Genomic DNA, 11,618 nt, shown 5'->3' with positions numbered 1-11,618 from the left:
TTTAAATATTTAAAAATTATTTATTTTTATATTTTTTAAATTAAATATTAATTTCTATCTCTTTAGTAAACTAGGCAACTATATAGGCACCATAGCATGCACCATTTAAAAAATGAGGGTTATTATGGTCATTTAGGAAACCCTAAAATGCTACAACTCGCCTAAACTCTCTTCTATCTCTCCTCTCTGCTCTGGGCTACTCTGCTGCCGGAAGAACCACCAGCGGCACGCCAGGCAACACCGTCCAGCTCCAGTTCCTCCTCTGTCTTCCCTTTCTGTCGTTCTCTCTGCGTTCTGGCGAAGCCGTTGCAAGCCGCCACTGACTCACTGCTCGCTGGCGCTCGTCACCCTCGCCGCTCGCTGGCGCTCGTCACCCTCGCCGCTCGCTGGCGCTCGTCACCCTCGCCGCTCGCTACTACGGCAAGCCACAGGTTCTCTCTATGTGCTTTGTAACTTAGTTTCTGTTCCAGACTTCTGGCCTTCCTACCCTTCTTTACTTGCCCGTTTCCCCTTTTATTTACATAGGTTTGGTGCTATAAATTATATTATAAACCTCTCTATTTCCATTTTTTTTCCAATTTACATAGGTTCAAGACAGCCCCCGACTCTAATGTCCCTGCCCCTGCCTCTTATATTCTATGGTGTATTATGACTTGATGTTATGTTTATTTGTTTCATTTGCTACTGCATTTGCTGAATTAATTGGATGCCTTATGAGTAGAAAGTTGCTTAAATTGATTAGATTTTATAATTTATTACCTTCGGAATTTTTCTGCATGTTTTTTTGTACATATACATGTATTTTTTAGGTAGTCCGTCATTTCTGCCATTTCCCACAATGCCATCCGCCATAATTTTATGGCAGATTTTTGGCTTACCACCATGAGCAGCCATCCGCAATCAAAAACAATGATACATACAAATAAACAAAACGAAGTCAAAATCTTCAGAATCAGCATCATACTCACTTCATCCTTGGTTGCATGGTGAAATGCAACTTTCAGAGTTTTCAAACCTTGTAATTCCGGCAGAGGGATGTCAAGTACTTCATAGTACAATATATCTGACGTCTGGCATTCAGGAAAGACATAAGCTGTTTTCTTTTCACAATGAGATTTATCATGATCGACTAGAAAATAACTACCTGGTTGTAGTGTACCAGCATGTCAGACAAATGTTCAACTCCTCTATACTTAATGGGTTGGGGTTTTGGTTGCTGAGAGTAGCAGTTGTGTGGAGTAAGCCTAATCTTGGATGGATCTTCCAAACCAAGCTGTTGAGCAACTTTTTCCACCACATCATCATATGTATAAAGCCTTGACCTAGAAATTAGTATACATGGTTATTGATAAGAATGCAATTCTAACCATAGTAATACATAAATATTTCCGTCATCTCTCAAGTTAAATACTTAATTAATATAAATATTGATATACTGCAAGAAATTCCACATTGCTTACATCTCCAGGCAGAAGTCATCTTCTTTAGGTTTATCAAGAGATCGAAAATGAACAACCTAAAAAGACAAAATTAAAGAAAAACCTCAGCTAATATTGTAAAATACAAACATAATGGAACTAGGCTTAGGCTGTTTTTACATTAAAAAGACATGCATGCATGTGCACATTGGAAAAGATGAGTAGAATAGTTCAGACAAAACACCATGGAATAGTTGGGTAGGTAGTAGGCAAGACGTTTGCATCATATCAAATTAAACACAAAATTAGCTGATGAACAAAAGTCAATTACCTGGCGGTTGTGCACATATTCCAAGTACGAAGGCACATCTGGATAGCGGATATGATCCTCGCTATCCATTACAGTTACAGGACCTTTTTGAAAGCATACAATATCTCCATCTTCTAGCTGCAAATGTCGAAAAACAACTTAATAGGCCAACCCAGATACAGTAAATATATGCGCATCAATTATGCATACAATCTACCTGGCTTGCTCGAAATGTTAATTTCTTATCAATAGGCTCACACATGACATTTGGTTCAAACTTGATTTCCTGCCAAAAAAGCAAACACCAATCAATTAACTAATTCTGCAATCTGCATTATTAAAGCCATTTCTTGATATTAGAACCAGCAAAATGTAAAGACAAGTAAAGGTCCTAGCCCTTTTGGTCAGGCTTATGGAGTAAGGCATATGCAGTAAAGATAGTTTGTGGAGCATACTGCACCCTTATTTGTTGTTAACCCACCAACAAACTTAGACACTAAATGACAGCATGACTACTTTGACTCAAGCTTAGCAGGTAAAGAAGCACATGCTTTAGGCCTCACAAGAAAATGTACAATACTAAGACTTCCAATAAGTTACAACTTATGTATAACAAAGGAGACACCATAGACTAACCTCATAAAGTCCAATATCTTCATCAGGATCATAACCAGCCATTTCATTCAACTTTGTTAAGATTTCTGATGGCTTGCCAGTACTCTTCACAAATAACCTTCCAACATAACTGCCATCATGGGTAAACATATCCCAATGTCAACCACAGTGCATTTTACAGCCCCAAAATATATTAAAATTAAGATAAAGATATTACCGTAGCTCCTCTTTTTCAGGATCATATAACTTGAAGAAAAGTAATATATCATCCTTTGTCTTTTCAGGTGGTGCAATGGGACGTAAATCCTAGACAATAATGAGAATTGTTAATAGACTGTAGTGTTCAATGCTATAAAACAGTAATACAACTATCATACTACAAATCTCACCGGTCCAAGCTCCACTTCCAAAAATAATTTTAATTCTGCATTGTGAACCTTGTTTGACACCTCTCTCAATTGTCCAACCTGCAATACAAAACAGATAGAGAAAAAATAATGAACTACTTCAGATCATAGACAAGCTAATGTGTGAATTAAGAACACCAAACTGATAACCTCTAACAGCACAACTAAAAACACAATGGAAAATATGAAAGCGTTTATCTGAGTTGCAACTTTATCTTGCTTAAATAAGCGATAGCATAAATAAAATAAACAACAGCAAAGCCATCACAAGAAATTAACTACTGATGAAGACCAAAAAATGAAACATAGAAGATCAACCATACAAAAGAATCATCAAACAAGCAGGTTGCCATTTGAAATGGCAAGTAAAAAACAGATTCTTCAGGAAACATAAACATGACTACTTACAGACTGTGCTTCCTCAATGTGTGTCAATGGCCGGTTAGGACGATAGGTATGGTTCTGTCGCTTCGCCCATAGCCAAAATCGCTGAAATTGAACTGGTATACCAAACTCTTTAGCGACCTCTTCCTGCACATCAAAGATAAGTCAACAGACAAGAATTAAACTAACAAAATCATCTATGGAAGGACAGAGAAAACATTTACTAGTGAGAGTACCAAATAGCTGGCAAATGTCAGCTCAAAAGTCAAAAAAACACTTGTTGCAGGATAGCTAAAAGTCATGGATGCGATACCTTAAATGTGTTAAAAGACAACTGCTTTTGGACACGGAAACTCCTAACTTTGTCATGGTCTACAAGATCAAAATATATGTCCTTTCCAATCTGCTCAGAAAGATCTTCATCCCGTGCCACCTAAGAAGCATCATATTCTATTAAGTAATAGCTACGTGCAATTAAATGTAGCAACTCATAGCAAATTTAAAAGGACAAACAATAAGTTAACAACAAAGAACCTTTATAATAGTATAAAGGTGGGCCTCAGCCTTTTCTTTTTTTTTGTGTTCTTTTTCCTCCTGCTCTTTCTTCAACCTCTCCTGCAAATTATCCATTTTACATGCTCAGTGCAAATTTTTCAAGAATAGAGTAACTAAGATTACACAATAGAAGCTTAACCAACAGCAACAAACTGAGTTTGAGTTCACATTGCCTCCACATACTTGTCATAAGGAACTTTCCAAGAGAAAAAAAAAAACATTTATTAGCTGGAAAGAACGAGACTTGTAAAGAAGGTTCAATTGGGACCATTCACATCGGATGCAAAGGCTAATTATGACATAATATTCTCATATCCATCATAAAAATAACTGTCCATCTAATTGCTTTTCAGAAGTTAAAACTTGCAAGCAGAAAAGAAGTTGTTGACTTGGCTTGTGTTACTTTGGGATCAAGTAGTACACGGCCAGAGTTTACCCTTAAATGTTCAGCAATGTCTTTCTCATCAACATTGCATATTATTTTGTCCTTGTCAGATTCACGTATGTACACCAGCATGTAAGCATTTGAATATTTGGTGAATTTGAACGGAGTATTATTGAATCCAGGATTTGTCTGAGGTAACTGCAAAAATACAAGTGGTTGAAGCATTAACACGTACATTCTAGTGTTTGAAGGGATCAAATCATCAAATACCATGGGCTAGAGCAATAGAACAATTACCTCCTCCTCACCACCATATTGCTCCTCTAATGCCCGCTTAGTATCTTCTTTTGTCACTCTCTCATCATCAAATTTGTACCTTAGGAACAGACAGATAGTCAAACCAATCATATAATCAAAGAGCCAGAAATGTGTTGCTTAGCTAATTATATATATTATTGTGTCTCAAAATAATTCAAGTTCCCCAACAGAAAGGGGGTTTTGATATTATGTAGCACTTTGCATTCTCATTCAGTAGCTCAAAAGGCAATGAATTCAGAGCTTTAAACAACATGATACATACCATTGCTCAGACAGAGTTGGCCTTATAAACGCATAATAATGTCCGCCATGCACACCACCACTGTGAACCAAAACACTGAAAAAGAAATCCAACACTGTCAAATACCAAACATCATTTAAAATCTGGATTATTTAAGATTAATAATAACAAAAAACTAAAAAATAAATAAATAAACTAGCTGCACTTGGAGAAACAGAAATTAAATCTTTTTCTTCACATCTTCTTTTTCTTTGCATTATCTATCCCCGTGCCACTTTCTCACTATTTTGCTACACACACTCTTCCTCTAACCATCCTTTTTCTAATACTGTAGTTGAGAACACTCCACAGGAAGCTTACCAATGAATGTCTAACATGACCTTGACTGGATTACAATTTCCAAGGACAATATATAATTACAGATATATGCAATTATTTCGCAATACGAAGACAATAAATACAGACTTCTTGTTTCATGCAGATATAGAAGGCTTTAATTGATTGCAATACAGCAAAGCACGAGGTGACAGAACACACAAACAAGCATATATAGCAATAAAGGCTTATAAAACTTCCACAGTTCAGCAAATGAAGCCATCCTTTAAACAAATCAATTACAGTTGAAGTTCATGCACCAATTCGTGCCAGATAAAATATCAAAAACAGACATAACTGCTTAAGAAGTCATGAAGAGATCACACAAAGCAGAACGATAACTAACAGATCGATCCAAAGAAATAAAGGCAAGGGAAACATAAATATTGGAAACACGCTTGCTCTACCATTACATTTACCTGTGGAGTGTGTAAAGATTGCGAACTGTCCTATCAGCCTCAGGTGATAAATACTTCCCATCCTCACGATCAAGGTCAAGTTGCAAAGGAAACTCATAACGGTCATTAATCTGAGAGAGAGAGAGAGAGAGAGAGAGAGAGAGAGATTAAAATTCTTCGTGTATGTATATGGGCAAAAAAGGTTCACTCCTATATCTGATGATAGCATTAAACAGAAATATTATCTCATGTTGATAGCTGATGCCATTGCTCCATGTAGCAGACAATCTTCATTGCAAATTATGCAGAAAATTTTGAAAATACATATAAATTAAAAAGAACAAGCCTCCCTAGTAAGTTGAGCTGAAGGGGAAGAAATCAACAAAAAGCAATTTTTAAATAAAAATATTATGTTCCCAGTTTAAATCCTGTGGTTCTCAATGGACACTATCATCCTCAAAAGAGAATATGCAGTTAAAATTACTTGCGAGGACAATCTTACTTTGACTGAATGCAAATTTCAAAGGCAGTTTTAAGTAGTACAGGAAATCATATAAATCTTACACTTGTAACCCAATAAATAGTGGGACCTATTGCAACTAAATGTCAATACACAGAGTAATAGAAATTCTAAATAGAAGTAACTATTAACTTTCCACATGCCAAGAAATATAATGCCAAGAAAAGGCAATATGATAAAAAGCAATGTGTACTCAAGTACCAACCTTTACCATAGTGTCCCTCATAAAGTCATATTCAAATCTTTTCAGCTGAAGCTGAAGAACAGGAGGGAAATCAATAAATAGGACACCCTTCTTAGCATCCTGAAAATATTGTAAAAAATAAATCAGTGTACACACCAACTAAGAAATTAATAAAATGCTTATATGATACCACTCTGGCATTAATTAGTAAATCAGAGAAATTTAAGGAAATTTCAATAAATTCTCCCAAGCAAAATTCAAATAATTAGAAACACGTCGTTTTAAAATAATATAATAAAACGAATATTAAAGTCAATTAAATCATGAAACTGATACTGTCGTGCTTAGAAAAAGGTGCAAAAACTACGAATTTCCAGTGAGGTCTAACAATTTGACATCCTACAGCTGTAAATGAAAGAGAGTTGGGAGAAAACAGTCAATTTATAATCACTCCTGGAGACCCACAACTTAATTAAGCATGCATATATCAGCGCACTTCATTTACATCGCTGTATCATATTGCAGCCAACACAAAACCTGAGGGCACATGATTCTCTGTGGTTGCTATATGGTATGCAGCTTGAAAAAATGAAATCTAGGACTAAACTGCCTCATTCCGGTTTTTAGTTAAGGCAACATTCACAGAACAAGTAACAATAAGTCACAAAACTTGAATACTTGAGAAACAGAAGAGTACTTTATCTTCAAGGGAGGTTAGCTCCTCCAAAATGTATTTATTCCAAGTATATTCAGAAATAAAAATACAACCAACCTGCAAACCAAATTGTTCAGCATGGTATTTGTTGTCACCCTCAAGAGGTTCAACTTCAACATACTTATCAAAGGAAGCATAAACGTCACGACAGCCCTTGACATCAAGCTGAAGGTCTGCCATGCATACGTAAAACTAAATTAGCATCAAGTGACAACATACAGTAAACAAAACTTTCTGAGTGCATAACGTAGTACCATAAAATGACTCCTTTCTAGTTGATTTATAGTCCACGTTGATGCACTCAATATAGTTCATATGATGCCCTTCGAATAACTTCTGGATAGTTCCCTCCACAACAGTTCCCTAAAGACCAAATAAAACAAATCCATAATGGGCATTTGAGATTCCAGATTCACTACAGAGACATCAGACATCATTAACAAACCCAGGAAAGATCTTTCTGTTACCTTCATTTTGTCTTCAAGTTTTTCACAAAGGACTCTATTTAGTTCTTGAACATCATGCTGCATGAAAGAATCATAGGTATCCCATCCAAAAGATTTTGTCAGTTCCTTTGTTGCCACACTGGTATCACTATACTGGAGCTTGTAGAATAGACTCTGCAGAGCCAAAGGGATGCTTCCAGACGGCATATCATTTTCTGTTGTTGGCATATGGTACACTGCCTGAAAATGAAATTAAAGATCGAACTTTCTCATCACTTTCCAATCAAGCAAGTGAACTTCAGGCAAGATGAGTTAAAAAATAAGAGATGGTTGCTAACCTTTCGAAAGTAAGGAATATGGTAGAGTGTTTGGAGAAGAGAATTCATATAACATGTGGCTCCCTGGTTCTTAAGCCCAACATAACCTGTCTCTTTCTTTGAATCGTAAGTCCAATAATCAACGATTCTACGAACAAGAACCTCAGCTTCAACTACAAGAGTATCATTCACAAGATAGCCTCTACTGGCATCATACAATTCACCAAGTGGCATGAAGGACGTGAAACCCCAATCACTTTCTCGTGCATTGAATTGGTGCTGCGTGTCTATATAGCATGAATAAGATGAGGTTACAAATTTATACCATTGAATAAATAAAAAATTAAAAAAAAAAAGTTCATGATAAGGCCCATCCCTAGGCCCAAAAAAATGTGAATTTTGACTTGTTAAAGGAAAGCAATACAAGGTACAAGTAGACCACCTTTTCTCACAGAGTACTTATTATGGACTTGATTGATAACTGCCAAGCTAAATTGTGCATATCTACTCCAACCATACGGCAAATTAGATGAATCTGCAACATCCAAATACATGGACAAATAGTCCACGTTGTTTCCTTTAGGGAAGATGAGCACACGCCTGCCAGTACAAAACAAACTTCAGAAACAAACATTTAAAAAGCATTAACGTCATGAATCCAATCAGCGAACGTGCAAGCATGATACCATTTATAACCACCAACAATAAATACATCTGAATAGAGCTTTTTTGTATTCATCCTAGAAAATTCAGGAATTTTCCAGGTGAATCTCGATGATTGAGGGTCCTCAACAGGCTGACTCTCCACAGTGTTGGCAGCTTCAGGTTGAGCTACAACTAGTGATCATCAAATAAATGAGGAAACAATTAAGTATTACACCTTAAATAAGCCGGACAAATGATAACCGAACTAGATCAAGAAACACAAATATAGCTCAGGGAGTGATATAAATGCACAATCAACAAAGACATTGAACATAAAGAATTTCCAAAATGCAAACTAACAAGAAATCACATTTTTATCAGGAAAGTTATTAGTTATTACAGGAAACCTAGAATTCTTACATGTTTGGAATTGATTAATTTAAGGAGGGGGGATCAATTTTGATCAAATCTGCCTAGCAAAGTTTTAGATAAGTATACTGATTTGAATAAAAAGCAAGTCTAAACACGTAATCACTTAAAAGTTCTTCTATCTTTTTCCCTTACTCTCTCTCTCTCTCGCTCTGGCAACCAAACAATGCTTAAGCAGGTTCCCTGAACTACTAGTGCAATTCGATTAGATCATATATATGGCAATAAATGAAGCTAAAGAAACAAAACAAGTCGGCTTTCACTACGGATCAAAAAGAGGGCAAAAGCAAAAATAACTAGTTCAGCTACCTTCCATAGGTTGGTGATTGTTCTCAGCCAAATCAGTGTGCGGAACAAGCATCTCCTCGTCGTCCTGCTGCTGCAAAAACCAAAAATCCAAACAAAGAAATCGTCACCTTACTTCGGATCCCCGGAGAACCAAAGACCAATTAAAATCCCCTAACAAAGCCCTAAAATTCCGAACGTGGAATGCACCCTAGCCACAACAATCGAAGCGAATTCAACCTTGCCAGATCAGAAACCCACGACCTAGACGAAACCCCCAATCACTTCCCTACCCACCCAAAACACAACCATTCAGCACGCAAAAACAAAACGACAAAATTTAAAACTAAATCATGCAGACGCAAGAGAAAACTTAGAAACTCGCGAGTGATTGAACCGCGAACACGAGCAAGGTCACGAAAGTTCGAGAAGAAAATAGTGTTATGTTTTGTGTGTGTTGCGCGCGTGAGTGCGTGCGTAAAAGTGTGATGAGAGAGGTTAGGAATGAAAAAACGCACGTCAATGGGAGCGGGAGTCATCACGGTCATGGTGGATAGTGCCAATTGAACCTCGCGCTGCACAACAATGGAGGAGAGAGAAAGAAGAGAGAGAAAGAAAGAGAGCGCAGTGTGAGAGAAAACGAGATCACCAGAAGGGTGTGTGAGTATAGAGGGAGAAAGGTCTTTGCTCTTTATTTGGAGGTTTGGCCATTTTCGTAAATTTATATTTTCAGTAGAAAGCTTTGGTCATTGTAGAATTGTATAAAAAAAAATAAAGGAAAATAAAAATAAAAATAAATATTTTTGCAATGGGAAGTTTTGTGAGTTTCAGTTTTTGAGAGGGGTTCATCCACAAATTGTTAAAAATTGTGGGAAATGGTAGAATAAGTACTTATTTATGGGCCAACGTGAGTTTTTTGTTACACTTTTTTTTTTTAATCCCGCTAGGAGCCAATAAAAAATTTTGATAATGTGTACAATGAGTTAGTTATTTAGTCCAATAAAAATAAATAATAAATTTAAAAACTCTCATTCAATTGTTTTACATCAAATTTCAAATTTTAAATTTTAAAAAAATCTAATTAGTTATTTCAAAAAAATAATCATTTGAAATCTTAATTTACTAAAGCATTTTACTTCAATAATGTCTTCTTTTTTAACCAGTGGTCACCCCACTTAATAATCATCCCATTTTACCGTGGCTACTTGGCTTGTCACAAATTAACCATCCACTTAAGGATAAAAATAATCATCCGCATACCTAATAAATTGAACATCTAACATATTTTAATTAGAGGAATGATAGGGGCCAGCAACTTTTGTGATTTATAGCCATCAAATAGCCATTAATAATGGTTTTAATGGTGTGAGATTTCATCCAATGGCTCACTTTTCTTTGCTGGTTATATACTGGCCAGAAATTAACAAAGTTGTTGGCCCCTAGACTTTTCCTTTTAATTATATATAACTAAATCAAATCCAATCAAAATAATCATTTATATAAAAATTAAAATAACCATCCACATACCTACTAAAATGACCAGATTTATTTAAGGCTTTCGAGGAGCCTCCGAGGAATACAAATAACCTCCGGTTTTTTCCAGATTTGGCGAGGACTAACCTTTCGATTTGAGTATTAGAAAATAGTTATTTTGTTAATAACCACTTGGATTTTCTGCCGAATTCTTAATTCAAATTTGAAATGTACAACGATTCATTCGAGTTCCTCTCCCTTACGGTCGAGCAACTACGTAAACTACGTACGTTGGTCGAATGAGTTGAACAACGAACCGCTTGGCAAGATTCTAGAAAAAATCCACGAATACAATCCCTCTTGCTCATGAGTAGCTATCACTTTCCTCTTCTCCACTAAAACCACTTCAAGTGGGATTGCTTCTCCGGTTCGCTCTAGTTCACCTGGTTTACAACGGTCTGTTTGCTACCATCCTAAATGACCATTAAAATAGAAGAAGAATAAACAGAAGAAACAACTATTGTGGTAAAACATAGTTTTGAAGGACTAGGCATGACGAAAGCGGCACTGTTGTGAAGCATAGGGCTCAAATCTGAAAGAATCTAACCATGCTTAGATCCGAAGGAGAAGAAGAAGAGCATGGTGGTATCATTGGTGAGAAGAGGCTTGAACGAATGGGAGAAAGCGAAGCCGGTTCGGAAGAGAGGTGCGCGAAAAAGCGGCAGCAACGTTAGGCTGAGCGTCGGAGGGCGAGGCGCGTCGGGCTGACCGGCGGAGGTGAGGACGGTGTCGGTGGGAGGATGCGGCGGCGTCGGTATGGCCGGCGAGGAATTCAGTGAGGCGAGGTGAGAAGACGGTGAGGTTTGAACGTATATTAGTGTGAATGGGTTTAAATAATAATCCTAATTTTTCAAATTTTAAAATTTAAAATTAAATAATTAATTAATAATTTAATTTTTAATTATAATTTTATCTTTTTTTTAATCCATTATACACATTGTACACAATTAATATTGGTTCGTAATACTTTCTTTTTTTTTTACTAAAGATAAAAAAACTCAAACCCGTAATCTCTATGAGGAAACCATTTGAAGTAGAGCTCATTGGCTGTTACACATCTTAATAGCAATGCAGTTTAAGATCTTATAAAATTTCTCTATTAAATCACTTCTAGTGGGTTACATTATTCAATTTTTAC

General features: G+C 36.3%; 1 protein-coding gene across 2 annotated transcripts in view; it reads right to left on the bottom strand.

Annotated features, from left to right (window-relative positions):
* The window catches only part of LOC107608735 (ubiquitin carboxyl-terminal hydrolase 13), a 12,404-nt gene extending 2,765 nt beyond the window's left edge, over window positions 1–9,639 (bottom strand). The window contains exons 1-24 of one of the 2 annotated variants that reach the window (XM_016310447.2): window positions 9,466–9,639; window positions 8,972–9,041; window positions 8,275–8,425; window positions 8,031–8,188; window positions 7,610–7,875; window positions 7,293–7,511; window positions 7,080–7,188; window positions 6,883–6,998; window positions 6,132–6,230; window positions 5,428–5,537; window positions 4,655–4,729; window positions 4,372–4,450; window positions 4,126–4,272; window positions 3,669–3,749; window positions 3,448–3,567; window positions 3,159–3,281; window positions 2,733–2,810; window positions 2,561–2,649; window positions 2,365–2,473; window positions 1,946–2,014; window positions 1,750–1,866; window positions 1,461–1,516; window positions 1,145–1,322; window positions 969–1,070 (exon numbers count right to left, since the gene is read on the bottom strand). In XM_016310447.2, the coding sequence (XP_016165933.1) occupies window positions 969–1,070; window positions 1,145–1,322; window positions 1,461–1,516; window positions 1,750–1,866; window positions 1,946–2,014; window positions 2,365–2,473; window positions 2,561–2,649; window positions 2,733–2,810; window positions 3,159–3,281; window positions 3,448–3,567; window positions 3,669–3,749; window positions 4,126–4,272; window positions 4,372–4,450; window positions 4,655–4,729; window positions 5,428–5,537; window positions 6,132–6,230; window positions 6,883–6,998; window positions 7,080–7,188; window positions 7,293–7,511; window positions 7,610–7,875; window positions 8,031–8,188; window positions 8,275–8,425; window positions 8,972–9,041; window positions 9,466–9,495 (2,751 nt within the window). In that variant the 5' untranslated portion in view covers window positions 9,496–9,639. The remainder of the gene's footprint in view (window positions 1–968; window positions 1,071–1,144; window positions 1,323–1,460; window positions 1,517–1,749; window positions 1,867–1,945; window positions 2,015–2,364; window positions 2,474–2,560; window positions 2,650–2,732; window positions 2,811–3,158; window positions 3,282–3,447; window positions 3,568–3,668; window positions 3,750–4,125; window positions 4,273–4,371; window positions 4,451–4,654; window positions 4,730–5,427; window positions 5,538–6,131; window positions 6,231–6,882; window positions 6,999–7,079; window positions 7,189–7,292; window positions 7,512–7,609; window positions 7,876–8,030; window positions 8,189–8,274; window positions 8,426–8,971; window positions 9,042–9,465) is intronic. The other variant, XM_016310448.2, reaches the window with a different exon arrangement.

Source organism: Arachis ipaensis, chromosome B07, assembly GCF_000816755.2.
Source record: "Arachis ipaensis cultivar K30076 chromosome B07, Araip1.1, whole genome shotgun sequence".
Classification (NCBI taxonomy): domain Eukaryota; kingdom Viridiplantae; phylum Streptophyta; class Magnoliopsida; order Fabales; family Fabaceae; genus Arachis; species Arachis ipaensis.
This window is presented reverse-complemented; position numbering and strand designations above follow the sequence as displayed.